Genomic DNA, 16397 nt, shown 5'->3' on the forward strand with positions numbered 1-16397 from the left:
GCAATCGACAGGGAAAAGAATATATTTTCATAAATAAGCTTCAATGCATACCTCCTCGAATTGTAAAGTTATATATATATATACATATACATATATATATATATATATATATATATATATATATATATATTAAGAGATGAGAATACCAATGTGCAAACTATGGCTGTCTATCCTTATAAAATGAATTCCTTGTTCTTCTTTTGCAACAGATGTCCACGTATCGTTCCTCCTGGACACTGCACGTGTCTGACAGCCTGATTGATCTCAATGATTACTTTTCTACGGAAATTCAAGCTGAGTGTAATGGCATGATAACTGAACCGGCCAAGAAGAGCCATATGCAGCTGGCACCAGGTAATCATTTATTAAAATATGTATCTCAACTGTGCTAAATGAACAATAAACCTAGGAATTAAAGGGGTATTCCGGTGAAAAACTATTTTTTATTTTTCATATCTTCTGGCTCCAGAAAGTTAAAAATATTTGTAAATTACTTCTATTACTAAATCTTAATCCTTCCAGTACTAATCAGCTGCTGAAGTTGAGTTGTTCTTTTCTGTCTGACCACAGTGCTCTCTGCTGACACCTCTCTCTCTGTCTCAGGAACTGCCCAGAGTAGGAGCAAATCCCCATAGCAAACCTATCTTGTTCTCAACAATTTCTGAGACAGACAGATGTGTCAGCAGAGAGCACTGTGGTCAAACAGAAAAGAACAACTCAACTTCAGCAGCTGATAAGTACTGGTCGGATTAAGATTTCAATAGAAGTAAGTTACAAACCTGTTTAACTTTTTGGAGCCAGTTGATATGAAAACATTTTTTTTCACCTTTTTCACCAGATACCCCTTTAATGATAAAAGTAAGCAGGACGTAATCTTGTCTGAAGTATTTGCAAGTCAGTGTTTCCCAACCATGGTGACTCCAGCTGTTGCAAACTGCAACTTCCAGCATGCCCGGACAGCCAAAGGCTGTCCGGGCATGCTGGGAGTTGTAGGTTTGCAACAGCTAGAAGCAACCTGCTTGGAAAACATTGCACTAGACACTATGAGGAGAAGAGGAGAAATGGCTGATCTGTTGGGACACACAGAAAATTTCTTTATATACATATTGAAGCTGACATTTATAATTGTCTTTAGACAGTTTTTTGTGTCTAGAAAGGGCACCAAAAAGACACAAGCAGGGTTTATTTGCGCCTTTTTTGCGCCTTTTGGTTTACATGTTTCTGCTGATTTTGAGTTGTAATCCACTGATTTTGGCAATACACATGATATAGAAGGGTTTTATGAACTGCACCTTTTTGTGAAAAGGCGCAAAAAAGGCGCAAAGCCACTGAAAAGTCTCTAAAACTACACCAGCCCAGACTTAGCTTTTTTGTTGTATGTGAAGACAGAAATTTCAGAAAATGTGACCTGCACAAAATTTATCAAATGCTCTGTGACCATTAAATAAATTTGGTGCTCACTTAAACCTACAATGATAAATGCCGGACATAGTTTTTCTCCCTTCTCAATTTAATTACAATGAAGACAGAATAGTCTGTTTTTTTATGATTTACAATATTAAATATTCATTTAAATGGTCCCTGTCATTTCAAACAAGATCCCTCCATTTTTTAACTTATGTAATTACTAACATATGTAAATCACTTTGTTTACCAAAAATGACCCAAACAAAGTGCTATAAAGTCTTGGCCACTAGGTGTCTCCCTTATCTGCAACCTGCTGACCACTACCTGCTGTTAGGAGAAGTCTGTCTCTAGTAACAGTCACTGCAGGACAAAACACAGGAAATAGGGCAGGGCTTAGCTACTCTTAACCCCTTAAGGACCAAGGGCATAAGGAACAGTGAAGGAGGAGGAAATCGGAAGCTGAGATCGCGCTGTTGCAGAGAAGATTCAAGGATACTGGTAGAAGTCTTAATTTCTTTTATTCTATTCACACAACGCGTTTCTGGATATTAATAATCCTTTCTTCAGGCGTGATACAAAACACAGAATGCAGGAGATATATATAAGGGAAGTGACGTATCGCACCTGGATAACAACACGCCCACAATTCTCACACAAGTAAACATAATGGATATTATTAATGCTACATATAATCACCAAATAAATCCACTAAATTCCACGATAGATAATAAACCTGTCCAATAACAGAAAGGATTATTTTACAAAAAATTGCAATAATGTACAAATGCATAAAAACACATTGATACATAAAAACACACAATAAAACCTACATTAAAAGGCCGTTTTTTCTATACACTCATTTAACCCCTCAGGCCACATAGTATTAAATCTAAAAATCCAATACGATTCTCGGTTAATTAACTGTTGATACCGATTAGGATTATTAGCAGGAATTTGTTCGATTACAAAAACTGACAGACAGTCGATATTATCCGGGTGACTTAAGGTTATGTGTCTCGAGACACTGTGCTGCATAAATTTTTTTTAGCCATTGGGTAATAGTGAGATTTCCCTTTTAGCCAAGGGACTCTCATTTTGTCCCTCTACTGCTCCGGACCCTTTTCAGTTGTTTTTGGATTTGAATGAATATATTCGCAAATTGGCCCTCACACGTTTTTTTTGCTTTTAAGGAAAACAAAACAGGTAAACTTGAAGCAAATATTCCGACTAATGTTGATGACCATGACAATATTGATATTTTAGATGCACGTGGTAAACATATGGATGTGCACAAAAAATCCTTTTTTTCCTCTGGGACACAGAGGCAATTTTGGGGAGACATTTTACTCATTGGTGGGGAATGATTTTAGGAATATCAATGAAACTCCCCGTTCGACTCACAAGGATAATTTATCCTTGGAAGAACGAAAAGCGCTCAAATCATTAAGAAATAATGAGAAAATTATAGTGAGACCCGCTGATAAAGGGGGGGGTACAGTCATTTTAAATAGATCGGATTACATTAAGGAGGCAATGCGGATCCTTTCGGATATGAATTATTATGAAGTCCTGTCAGATGATCCCTCTGTAAAATATTTTGAGGATTATTTATTCTTTATTAAGAATGCCTTTGACATTCAGGTGCTAAATAAAAATGAATATGAATTTTTAAAGATCAAAAATTACCAACTCCCCACCTTTTATTATTTGCCAAAGGTCCACAAGGATCAAAGTAATCCCCCCGGTAGACCAATTATCTCTGGGGTTGGTGCTATTAGTTCCCACCTATCCCATTTTGTGGACCTTTTTTTACAGCAATATGTATTGGAACTGCCTAGCTTTTTAAGAGACTCCACCCAGCTCATTCAAGAATTGGAATTTTTTAGAAATATTGATAATAATAATTATTTGTTTATAACCTTGGATGTTAGTGCTTTGTATTCCAACATTTTAAAAGAAAAAGGGCTTGGTGCACTCAGATTCTATTTGGAACAAGATGCTGCTATATCTAGTGCCCAGTTGGAATTTCTTCTTTATTCCATTGATTTTATTCTTGAACACAATATTTTTTCTTTTAATGGACACATTTTTAGACAGACCCTCGGTTGTGCAATGGGGACTCGATTTGCCCCAAGTTATGCAAATTTATATATGGGGCACTTCGAGTCCCTTCGCATTTTAAATCCGCACATCCTATTTTATAAGCGTTTTATAGATGATTTATTTATACTTTGGAATGGCACTGAAGATGAAGCAATACTTTTTATTAATGAAATTAATCACAATGATTGGGGATTATTATTTACTCCAACTATTTCATCTACCAGTTGCGTGTTTTTAGATTTGGAAGTTTTTAAAAATAACACAGATGAAATACAGACACGCACACATTTTAAAAAGGTAGATGTGAATAGCTTTTTGAACTTTAATAGTTGTCATTATCCGAAATGGATTTTAAATGTCCCATATGGACAATATCAGCGTGTGCGGAAAAACTGCAGTTCTGATGCAGATTTTCTTGTGCAATCTAAAATACTGCAGGAAAGATTTTTAGAAAAGGGTTATCCCAAAAAAATAGTGTCCACTGCTTTTCAGAAAGCAAGCACCTTAAAACGCAAGGAGTTGGTACATAAAACAAATAAAAAGACAAAAGGAAGGAATGTTGTGATCCAGAATACTAATAATAAAAGGAAATTTAATTTTATTACCACTTATGACAATAATCCTGATCGGATCCAGGGGATACTGACTAAATATTGGGGAATCCTGCATGCAGATTCGATTTTAAAACAAGTTTTACCAAAGAGACCTAATTTAACATTTCGAAGGGCAAAAACCCTTAGAAATCAGTTAGCCCCAAGTAGGCTAAAAATATTGAATAATGATGTAATCTCTAGAGATATTACAAAAAATGCAAAATCAGGTACCTTTAAGTGTGGGATCTCGAGATGTCTATGCTGCAAATGGATCCCCTGTAAGAATACATCCCAACTAACATCTTTTTCCACTCAGGAGGTAATAAAGTGCAGGGATAGTGCAAATTGTGCACTTTTGTAAAATAATCCTTTCTGTTATTGGACAGGTTTATTATCTATCGTGGAATATAGTGGATTTATTTGGTGATTATATGTAGCATTAATAATATCCATTATGTTTACTTGTGTGAGAATTGTGGGCGTGTTGTTATCCAGGTGCGATAAGTCACTTCCCTTATATATATCTCCTGCATTCTGTGTTTTGTATCACGCCTGAAGAAAGGATTATTAATATCCAGAAACGCGTTGTGTGAATAGAATAAAAGAAATTAAGACTTCTACCAGTATCCTTGAATCTTCTCTGCAACAGCGCGATCTCAGCTTCCGATTTCCTCCTCCTTCACTGTCTCTTACACGCCGGTGGATCCAGCGTGGGAAGCCGCAGCAGTTGTCACATTAAGCCCACATCAGCTTTGTGCCTGGAATATGCACAACCTGACCAGGTGAGTGCGTTCCTCACTCACCCACATTATCCCAATTGGTCTGGAAGATCGCACACAGAAGCGCTCTGTTGTTTTTTTATCTTAAGGGCATAAGGACTCCCTTCTATACTTCTCTTTATTCTGCTAACCTTCCTCCCTTGTTTTAGGAACTCCGGGGTCTTTTAGAGAAATGGAGGCTCCAATATATCTTGTTTTCTGGGCGTATAGCTGCTGTTAAAACGATGATCCTCCCTGAGTTGCTTTATTTTTTCGAAACACTTCCCATATGGATTTCTCTTTCTGCTCTTCGCTCCTTTCAGTCCGTTATCTTTTATTTTATTTGGGATGCCAAGAGGCATTGCCTCCCGATGTCTGTAATGACCGATTCTTTTGAGGGTCTAGCCGTGCCGGATGTAGCTAAGTATTATTGGGCTGCCCATTTGCTCCACCTTACAGTGTGGTCCTCCTGTTATGCCTACAGCAGATGGATGGAACTGGAGAAGCTTTGGCTGGCCCCTATTCATCCAAACTCTCTTCTTTGGACTCTCTATCTTCTCCCTTCTTAGGCCCTCTGTTAGGTCTGATGGCCTTTTCCAGGTATGTTTGGAGTTATTGTTAGGTTAAGTTTAAATTGGCCTCCCTGTCTTCCCCTATGAGGTAGTTTCTTTACCATCCTAGCTTCCCGATAGGCTTAACTTCTGCTATGGTTCTGCAAAGGGGCTCTAGGGGGCTCTTTTGTTGGGCTGATGTGGTGCACTTCCGTTCATGTACCCTTTTGCCGTTTGATCAACTGATGTCTCGAAATGGTCTTCCCTTTTCTGAGCGGTTTCATTATCTCCAACTTAGTCATTATATGTCCTCTTCCTTGAGCTCCCCAGTGGTTTCTTTGCCCACAGGCTTTGAACAATTATACCATCAGGGACCGCAAGTGAAGGGCTTTCTTTCGGCTATTTATTCTATTCTCAACTCTCCTCTTGGAGGAGCCCCACCTACACACTGTTATATGAGCTGCTGGGAGGAGGTTTTGAATACTTGTATTATGGTTCCTCAATGGAGGGCGATTTGGGAAAGGGCCTCTAAGGCTTTGATTTGTACAGCTAATAAGGAAACCCAGTTCAAGATGCTTATGGGTTGGTACCACACTCCTGAACTCTTCCACAGATTGAACCCATCCATCCCTCCACAGTGTTGGCGTTGTGGGGTGGGAGTTGGGTCTACGTTTCATATTTTTTAGTCCTGTCCGCTCATAGTGGGATTCTGGAGGGTAGTAGCCTGTGTAATTCACTCAGTTTTGGAGATTGCCATCCTCCTTGACCCTCTTGTGTATCTTTTACATTTGTCTCATAGGGCCTTGTCCTATGACCCCTGTTATGCATATTGTCTTGGCTGCAAAAATGTTGATTGCTAAATATTGGAAGAGGACACTTCCCCCGTCGGAGAGCGACCTGTTGGCCAATGTCTGTGAGATCCGATCCCTAGAGTCCTTGACTGCCTCACGGAATAATACTGTGCCACTGTTTCTGTCTGTCTGGGATCCGTGGGATCGCTGTACTGATCGTCAACCTCCTTGAATGGTTTCCCCTTTTTTCTTCTTAGTGTTTTTCCCCTTTTTTGTTGTCTTGTGTGTTTTTGTTGTGATGTCTTTTTGTTGGTTTTGTGTTCTTTTTGAATGTTATTATGTATTTTCTTGGTTTGCACTAGTAATTACAAGTTTGGCTGAGCCCTGATATTGTATTCTTTCTTTTTTTTTTTTTTTTTGGGATTTCCCGATTTGTACTACTTTGCTTTTTGTGGTATCTGTACAGTACCTTTTCGCAGTACCTGTACAGCACCTTACTGTATTTTCCTTGTTTGATGAAAATCTTTAATAATAATTACAGTTCAAATTTTAAAAAAAAAGTAGACAGACAGCAGCATGGCAATAAGAACCACATTTTTATATCACTTATATTTGACTGTCATTGCTTACACTAAATTACAGGTAATAAAAGAACATCAGTGAAAAAGGTTAACTGTGTTTGGCACTATAAAATGTATGTAAACTGCACCTGGCAGCCTGGGGAAGACACTCCACCCAACATAAAGTATAAATTGCTTTATTGGTGAGTATCAACCATTCATGTATAATACATTTTTAGCATTATCTGATCCATAAAATACCTGGTATAAAATAGTATGTTAAAAGTATGATAAAATTGGTTTATCACTGTCTCCAAAGGGAAAAAATACTAATAACATAACTAAAATTTCAGTATTGTTAAAGGTTAGGCTGGTTTCACACCATATCAGACACATACATCATTGGGGGACTACCTGTGCAGTGTCCAAGTACATGAATATCTTATATAGTTTAATGAAGGATCTCCTGACTTTGTTATACTGTATCTAAAATGTACTGTACTGTTCTTTCGTTGCACTTTTGCAAGTTCCCAAGTAATGGCAGATGGTAAAAAGAAATTAAACTCATTAACTTACATGTATGTAAATGCACTTCTATTCACATGCACCTTATGGTCTCTGCTGCAATCTCTGGTTGATAGCATTACAGTAATCCTCCAGGATGTTGAAGTTTATAGGTGGGGTTCTTATAATTCATAACCCATATATAAGTCTAGCCTTCCAAAGCCACATGGTCTTAAGAGGGTCTCAGAGTTGCTGCTGTTTGTCTTACTGTCTGGAGTTTGAGTATAGTTACTGAAGTTTACCAGGACTGTGTACTAATACAGGCTTTAATGCAGAGGACCACAAATATCCTGTGCAAAAACTTTAACCGGACCTGAAGGACTTACCTTTTACATCTTTCTTCTGAACTTGTGGAAAGACTGAGGGTATAACAATTTCAAGGGCGCCTTAGCAATCTGTGCCTTTGTGAACTGCCGGTCGGGGCCAGATGAATGTGCCCTTTTGGAAACCAAAGTTTTTCCAAAGAGGATTCAGGGGATTTACCATCTCAGGAACTGCTTAAGAGAAAATTTACACTTTACATGGGTTAACTCCTTTAGTACCATCTGCCATCATTTACCTCTGGTACTGTTTTGTTGGAACTGATTATGATATGTGCCTACACTATGTGGAAGAAGTGTCTTAATTTCTACTGCACAAATAACATCATGGGCCTTCTACACACTACCAATCAGGACCACCATTTAGGACCACCAGGAAAGTGCCCCAGGGGAATAGAGTATACATGACCAATGCAGTCCCTTATTCTTTTACATTTACATTAAGTGACAATTGGTAACTTAATGTTCACAGTTTAGTAGGGCACAATAAGTTTTACCAGGCGATTCATAGGCGTGCTTTGTGGCTCTTTGGACCAGTTGCGTTGCTTTGACGGTTGATCTTTTACCCCTCCTCCAATAAGGCCCTGCTTTTTCCCTGTGTTCTCTCGTTGGTTCACCCCACGTGATGTATACATCTCATGTATACCTGTGATGGGTGCCACTTAGTGGTATCTGGCATGTTAAAAAAAAAAACAAAAAAAAAAAAAACGTAGAGTATAATAAGCAGCATACATTATTTTACTGTATCCAGCCCAATCTATTCCAGCAACCAAACCCTGATAAATAGCACCCACTGGTCAAAATTACACACTTTTGGCTTCTGTAATGGGGGCCTATAGATCCATTTAACTCATTTACCAGGACCTATATTGTTTATGTTAAATGGATGCTGATTATGCCCCTAGACATGTTATACCCTATCTAAAGGATCCCCCCTGCGATCTTCGGGCATGCATTGCAGCCTTTTCGAACACGGAAGCCTGGGGCTTCTGTGTTGATGACGTCACGCCACACTCCCTACATTCATGTCTATAGGAAGGGGTGGGACCACTCTCAACTAGCCGTCGCGCTCCCTCCCACAGACATAAATAAAGGGGGTTTGGTGTGATGTCACGAACACGGAAGCCCCAGGCTTCCGTGTTCAGAATGTTGCAGTGCCCACCCGGAGATCGAGGGAGGTCCCAGCAGCCGGAGGCAAATAATGAATGTGCAAAAAAAGGCAGATAATGAATGTGCAAATGGAAAATAACAGTAATTATTGGTAAGGCAGCACCATGTATATAATAAAAAGGAAATACATGCATAAACATAAGCATAACTAGCCACTAGCGAACACTCAATGAACAAGCTGTTGTATCCCAGCTTTGTAAGTTTCCCCTGATGAATCTGAGATACAGTGAAACATGCGTTGGGATATGTGGGTTTTCTGGTGAACAACTTTGCACATATTTTCTTTTGACATATGGTCTCATGGGTGTAGTGTTGTTGTATTTTTATCTCTTTTTCTCTACATTTGAATTCATATGCAATAAAGTTGATTTTATTTTTATACTTCATTGATGTCTATGCTAAACTTTTTGCATTTTTATTCGGGTCAGAGCACAGAACATACTCTTAGTGGTATATTTGCCCCCTTATATCGGTGGTATTAATTCATTTATGTTCATAGGATTGCACTTGAACATTTATTTTACTTAACCCTAGAAATGCAAAAAATCTGATTAAGAAAGATTGTGAAATACTGTGAATTTCCTTTATTAACACAAGAACCTGAAGAATGAATCATTAGAATAACAGTCTGCTGCATTAATTGACTCAATTTCTTTCTTGTAATGCAGGGAACGAGATACTAACCCCGGAAATCTGCCTGCACCAACACAGTAAGTAGTGTGGAATCCCAATTTTCAGGAAGAGTAGGAAACTAAAGGATTATAGTGTTTCAAAAGGCAAAGACAACACAAAAGGCAAAAGGCAAAGACAACACAATATAGTGCATTTCCGACTGTGAGGACTCAAGTGGAACAACCAGATATGTGATTTCCTACTTTGATACCTTTAAAAGGGTACAGGTGCCAGAAAGTCAAACATAAATGTAAATTACTTCTATTTAAAAATCTTAATCCCTCCAGTACTTATCAGCTGCTGTATACTACAGAGGAAGTTTTTTCTTTCTGTCTGATCACAGTGCTCTCTGCTGACACCTCTGTCCATGCCAGGAACTGTCCAGAGCAGAAGCAAATCACCATAGCAAACTTCTCCTGCTCCAGACAGTTCCTGACATGGACAGAGGTGTCAGCAGAGAGTACTGTGGTCAGACAAAAAAGAAATTGAAAAAGATAAGAACTTTCTCTGGAGTATACAGCAGCTGATAAGTAATGTGAAGGATTAAGATTTTTAAATAGAAGTAATTTGCAAATCTGTTTAACTTTCTGACACCAATTGATTAAAAAAATAATAAATTTATCCACCAGAGCACTCCTTTAAATCTTACCTGTCATATCACAGGACTATAAAACCTGATCAGAATTCCACACAGAGATTCTGTAGTGTGAACATACCCTTACTATGCCTCAATACCTGCCATGACTGATCTACAGCAAGGCTGTACTATTAGGGTGCATGCACACCACGTTTTTGCTATCCAGTTCCCGTATCAGGTTTTTTGTAAAAAACGGATAGGCAAAAACCGGACTCAACCGTATTATACCGTGTGCACATAGATAAACCTGTATCCGGTTTGAAACCGTATACAGTTTGAATCGTGATGTACGGTTTAATCCGGTTGTATCCGTTTTCACCCTAAAAAAAGTATACGTCTGTCAATGTTCACCTTGTTTTTAAATAAAGTTTTTCCAGAAAGAACATTCTAGAAGGTGGGTGGTGTTTTCGGCTTGCATTGCGCATGTGCAATAATAAAAACGGAGGGATCAAAACGGATGCAACCGTACACTTTAGTTAGTCCGCTTCTCATTGACTTCCATGTTAATAAAAACGTATCCTAAAAACGCTGTATACTCCGGTTGCAAACACAGCTGAAAAACCGGGCCAACCATAAAAGTCGCCAAAAGGACATAACCATGTGATGCGTTTGCAATACGGTTTGCAATGTTAAGTCAATACATCCGGTTTTCAATACGTTTTAGTACGGTTTTTGAAGGAAAACCGTATACGGGAACTGGATAGCAAAAACGTGGTGTGCATGCACCCTTAGAGCGCCATTCTAATAGATTAGTGCAAGGGGGTTTATCTGGGTGGAGATTCTGTAGTATGCAAAGACCCTTATCCCTTATATATAAGATAGGGAAGTGTATGATCACTTCAGTAGGATGTAAGTGTTGGACCTGTCAAAAGTTTTGATCGGTTGGGGTCTGGGTGTTCAAACCAGCACCAATCGCTAGACAGAGCCAGGAGAAGCACTCTCTTCTTGTCTTGCTGAGCCATCATCTGGCTGTCTATGGAGACCCTTTCCTGCAGTGGGGAGGAGATTGCAGCAGGCCGAGGACTTCTACCAGCTCTATCTAGCTCCGGTTGTGTACCTGCATACACAACAATGGAGAGCACTTGTATGGAAAACAGATATCCCGTCTGCAGCCTACCTTATATAAACATAGAGAATAGATCAAGACTTCGAGGAGAGTTCAGGAATTCACTGGCGCTTACCAGGATAGAAACAAAGGACGTACAAGAACATCGGAGTAAATGCATTATCAAAGATGCAACGCGTTTTGCTGCGCTTGCGCAGCTTCCTCAGGCATGTCAGGTAAGGGAAAACCCTCATAGTTATATACTAGAGAGATTTAACCCTTAGTATACAAAATGTAAACAATGGGAGAGATTTATCAAACTGTGTGAGAGAAAAAGTGGAGAGATTTCCCCACAGCAACCAATCACAGCTCAGGTTTCACTTTACCACAGCTCATTAGCTGAGCAGTGATTGGCTGCTGTGGGGAAATCTCTCCACTTTTTCTCTCACACAGTTTGATAAATCTCTCCCAATATATTCATACATAAAAAATGATATGCATTAGTTACAACGGGAAGGCAAAATGAATTTACATAAAACTGTCATTACAATCTCATTATCTTTAACAGCGATTCATTTAAACACTATGCGTAAAAAAACGCATCAAAATCGCTAAAAGTTATTTACGTTACTTCATACCATATATGTAAGTATTAATCAGTATTTACTAGTTCTCTGCACAATCCACGTAGTCTAATGTAACCCGTTGCTTATAGATATAGAAATACCAAAATAATCCATTTATATTATTCGTTGCACAGGAATATTAAGATATAACAATTATCAATAAAAAATAAATAAAAACAGTTATTCTAAAGGGTTCCATTAACTTCATATACATCTATAGAGAAAGACACATAATAAATGCAAAATAATAATTAAATTAGCATATATATGCGCCTATAAAAAAAGAGGGGGGATTATGTTAACAATATTTACTTTATCTGCAAGGAAATTATATATATATATATATATATATATATATATATATATATATACAGTGGGGATCCAAAGTTTGGGCACCCCAGGTAAAAATTTGTATTAATGTGCATAAAGAAGCCAAGGAAAGATGGAAAAATCTCCGAAAGGCATCAAATTACAGATTAGACATTCTTATAATATGTCAACAAAAGTTAGATTTTATTTCCATCATTTACACTTTCAAAATAACAGAAAACAAAAAAAATGGCGTCTGCAAAAGTTTGGGCACCCTGCAGAGTTAATATCTTGTACTGCCCCCTTTGGCAAGTATCACAGCTTGTAAACGCTTTTTGTAGCCAGCCAAGAGTCTTACAATTCTTGTTTGAGGTATCTTTGCCCATTCTTCCTTACAAAAGTCTTCCAGTTCTTTGAGATTTCTGATATCAATGTGAAAAAAATTATAATAACAATAAAACAAATAAGGAAGAACAAAATAGAATTGTATAATATGTATAAAATATACGGTAAGTATATAAAGTATGTTTTTGTACCTCCTGTGCTTCTATCCTGGTCAGCGCCGGGGAATTCCTGAACTCTCCTCGAAGTCTTGATCTATTGGGAACACTTTAAAGTCATTTGTATTAGGTAAGTGAGGCAATAAACCCTAGTTGAAGGTTAGATGTCAAGTTTTGGTTGTAAACGGCATAAACTCTAGTGTGACACACAAATCATTACAAAATCTGATCCTCATATGGTTGTAAGGTAAGCGAGTAAACTACAGACAGCGATAATGATGGAGATTTCTCCTACTACCAGATTTTTCTTATATGTCCATGGTATAACCCTGAAATGAACCCTGAATGTTATATAAGATGCCTTTTCCTGTTTGTTTGCCACTTCCGTTTTCTTTCCTTTTTTGAAAAATAAATTGTAAAAGTTATAAAAATAAACAGTTAAAAATAAAAAGTATAGTATTTGGTACGAGTGTTGTGACTCTAATGGAACATAACTGGTTGGATTCTTCTTCTTGTTCCCTTTAGCTTTTAATACAGCCAATGACTTTTCTATTTCAGCAACTCATAATATGGGCAGTATGTAAACTCATATACATGTAAAAAGCTGTGTCATATGTTAAAGGGGTATTCCAGGCAAATTTTTTTTAACCCCTATCAAAAGGATAGGGGATAAGATGTCAGCCCGCGGCTGAGACCCCCCGCGATCTCCCTGCAGCACCCAAATTCTGTGCTGAATCTCCAGTTTCGGAAACCTCCGGGTTTCCGGGACTGGGGACGTGACGTCACGCCATGCCCCCTCCATTCATGTCTATGGGAGGGGGCGTGACGACCGTCACGCCCCCTCCCATAGACATGAATGGAGGGGGCGTGGCGTGACGTCATGTCCCCAGTCCCAGAAACCTGGAGGTTTCTGAAACTGGAGATTCAGCACTTGCATTGAATGTGGGTGCTGCAGGGAGATCACGGGGAGTCTCAGCAGCGGGCCCCCCGCAATCAGACATCTTATCCCCTATCCTTTGGATAGGGGCTAAAAATGTTTTGCCCAGAATACCCCTTTAAATAGATATGTAAACCTAGTACAACATCTCACAGAGTGACTTATTTGTCTTTCAGGCTTCAGGATTTCTTATACACAGGAACTGAGTGTAAGGACTATTTTCCTCCTGATGGACTGTATATAGGATGCAGGTTCAAATATGAGTACACCATTAATGATTATAAGGAGCTAATGTTTGTGGTAACAGACACAACACACAGTATAAAACCTTTCTTGTATTATACAAGAGCCAATAAAATAGGTAAGTGTTATTCCTACTAGATGGCAAGTGGTTGTGTTTGTGGTCAGGAGGTGTGTCATTAGATCGGCCCATGAGGCCCACCTGGATTATCCCTTAGCACTTTCTTACTTTCATAATGATTATGCATCTTAAGACCATGTTTAGACATTGGAATTTCCATCCCATAGACTTTAAAGGAGTACTCCACCCCTAGACACCTTATCCCCTATCTAAAGGATAGGGGATAAGATGTCTGATTGCGGGGGTCCCGCCGCTGGTACCCCGCGATCTCTGTGCAGCACCCAGTGTTCATTTAGAACACTGGGTGCGGGTGGCAGGGTCGTGATGTCACAGCCACGCCTCTTGTGATGTCACGCCATGCCCCCTCCCATAGACTTGCATTGAGGGGGCGTGGCAGTGACATCACAACCCCGCTGCCTGCTCCACTCCTTTAATAGTTTCTGCTGTCTCAATTAAACAGCAGAAATTCCGCAATTTGTAAAATTTCAAGACCAGTCTTTAAAGAAGATGTCCAGTGCAAGGATTTTTGCTGCCCCTTGACCCCACCCATTGGCTCCACCCTTTCACATTCCCCGCCTTACTACTGGAGTGACACACTGTAACAAACCTCCTCTTCATGTAATCCCCTTACTGCTGGGGTGACACACTGTAACAAACCTCCTTATCATGTAATCTCCTTACTACTGGGGTGACACACTGTAACAAACATCCTTACCATGTAATCTCCTTACTATTGGGGTGACACACTGTAACAAACCTCCTTATCATGTAATCTCCTTACTACTGGGGTGACACACTGTAACAAACATCCTTACCATGTAATCTCCTTACTATTGGGGTGACACACTGTAACAAACCTCCTCCTCGTGTAATCTCCTTACTATTGGGGTGACACACTGTTACAAACCACCTTATGTAATTACCTTACTTCTGGGGTAACACTGAGGTGCAGATTTCTTCACATAGAACAGGATAGTAGTGGCTGTGCAGGAATCACAGCATGACCTCCACAGCATCACCAAAGGTCCTTCAGCAACTCTCCTATCCTACATGTAGAAGCTCCGCCCCAATATGTAACTAGTCACATGATGGTGACATCATCATCAAAGGTCCTTTAAAGTATCTAGTCGGCCTGACCAGCGGAAGAGGTGGAGGGTGGGGCAAGCAGAATTCTAGGGTCGGTCCTACATAATAGTGGAAGAGTGTTCAGCAGCAGTGCTGCACTGTCTCCTCTGACTGGCTATCATGGCGTAGCACTGCCACATGCCATACACAGTAATGATTAATATGTATGTGATGTGAGGAAGCATGTTTTGACTAGATGACTGCCTGGTGCGAAACATTGTTTACAGGGGGCCGAAGTCAAAGGGGCTTTGAATTTCAGCAGAATCCTGTGTTTCGAAAACACGGAATTCCACTGAAATTGCGCAATTTTGTTTAGCAACCTTTACAGAACAGTCTGAACATAGCCTTACCAGGGTCAGCCCTACCATGGGACCTTTTTCAGGAGCGGCACTTTGCTGTTCCTTTTTTTTTGTGCCACCTGGGTCCATGGTCAGCCCGAGCTGCTCAATAGTGCAGCACCCACTTTAACACAGCAAGCCTGCCCCCAGGCCGACCCGGGTCTGACAAGGGACGTCGCGCAAGTGACATTCCTCCACAGACCCGCGCGGGAGGAAGTCAGTGACATCACTCGTCAGGCCACCGCCAGAGAGGAGAAGCCAGGGAATTGTGTCTGTGTGTCTGTCTGTGTGTCAGGTGGGGGGGGGGGGGCTATGCTATCTAATGTAGGGAAGCTGCTACCTAATGTGGGGAAATTACCACCTAATGTGGGGAATTTATGCTACCTAATGTGGGGAATCTATGCTACCTAATGAGGTGAAACTGCTACCTACCTAATGTGGGGGGAACTGCTGCCTACCTAATGCTTTTTTTTTGGGGGGGGGGGGGCAGCAATTCACTTTTGGACCCAGGCAGCACAATGTCTTGGGCCGGCCCTGAGCCTTACTAAGTTATTGGTTCTTCTGTTTGTGGAGAGATCCATATATACTAAATTGTATGCTACCTCGTGGCCCAAGTTTGCAGTTTTATTCTGGGACATCTGCATTGTTCATTAGGTTTTATAGTCATATCTTAAACACTAACAGACAACCAAATTATGCAAAATAGTACATTTTATTTAACATATATCAAAAATCTGACATACATTAAAAGCATAGAGTGGAAAATTAAAAGAAAGGCACTGTAGTGACAGATACAGAGAAGTGGCTCAAGGATGGATAGCAGCAATGCATGGATTACAGGGCACACACAACATCCATAATCAAAATAGCAACAAGTAACTCCACAATTGGTATAAGAATCAGTAATCAATGTTACAACTGATAATACAATAGTGAAGGAGATATCCTATGTATGTTTTCAGCTTGGTTCTCCTTTGTCTCTAGCTGTCTGTCCTCTGTGTATTTCATACAGAGGATATCTCCTTCACTA

General features: G+C 39.6%; 1 protein-coding gene across 3 annotated transcripts in view; it reads left to right on the top strand.

Annotated features, from left to right (window-relative positions):
- Positions 1–16397, top strand: part of LOC130291381 (interleukin-13 receptor subunit alpha-1-like) — a 134626-nt gene that overhangs the window by 79740 nt on the left and 38489 nt on the right. For all 3 annotated transcript variants that reach the window (XM_056540076.1, XM_056540077.1, XM_056540078.1), the window contains exons 3-6: positions 210–354; positions 6846–6966; positions 9486–9527; positions 13720–13904. In XM_056540076.1, the coding sequence (XP_056396051.1) occupies positions 210–354; positions 6846–6966; positions 9486–9527; positions 13720–13904 (493 nt within the window). The remainder of the gene's footprint in view (positions 1–209; positions 355–6845; positions 6967–9485; positions 9528–13719; positions 13905–16397) is intronic.

The sequence above is a fragment of the Hyla sarda genome, chromosome 9 (genome assembly GCF_029499605.1).
Source record: "Hyla sarda isolate aHylSar1 chromosome 9, aHylSar1.hap1, whole genome shotgun sequence".
NCBI lineage: Eukaryota > Metazoa > Chordata > Amphibia > Anura > Hylidae > Hyla > Hyla sarda.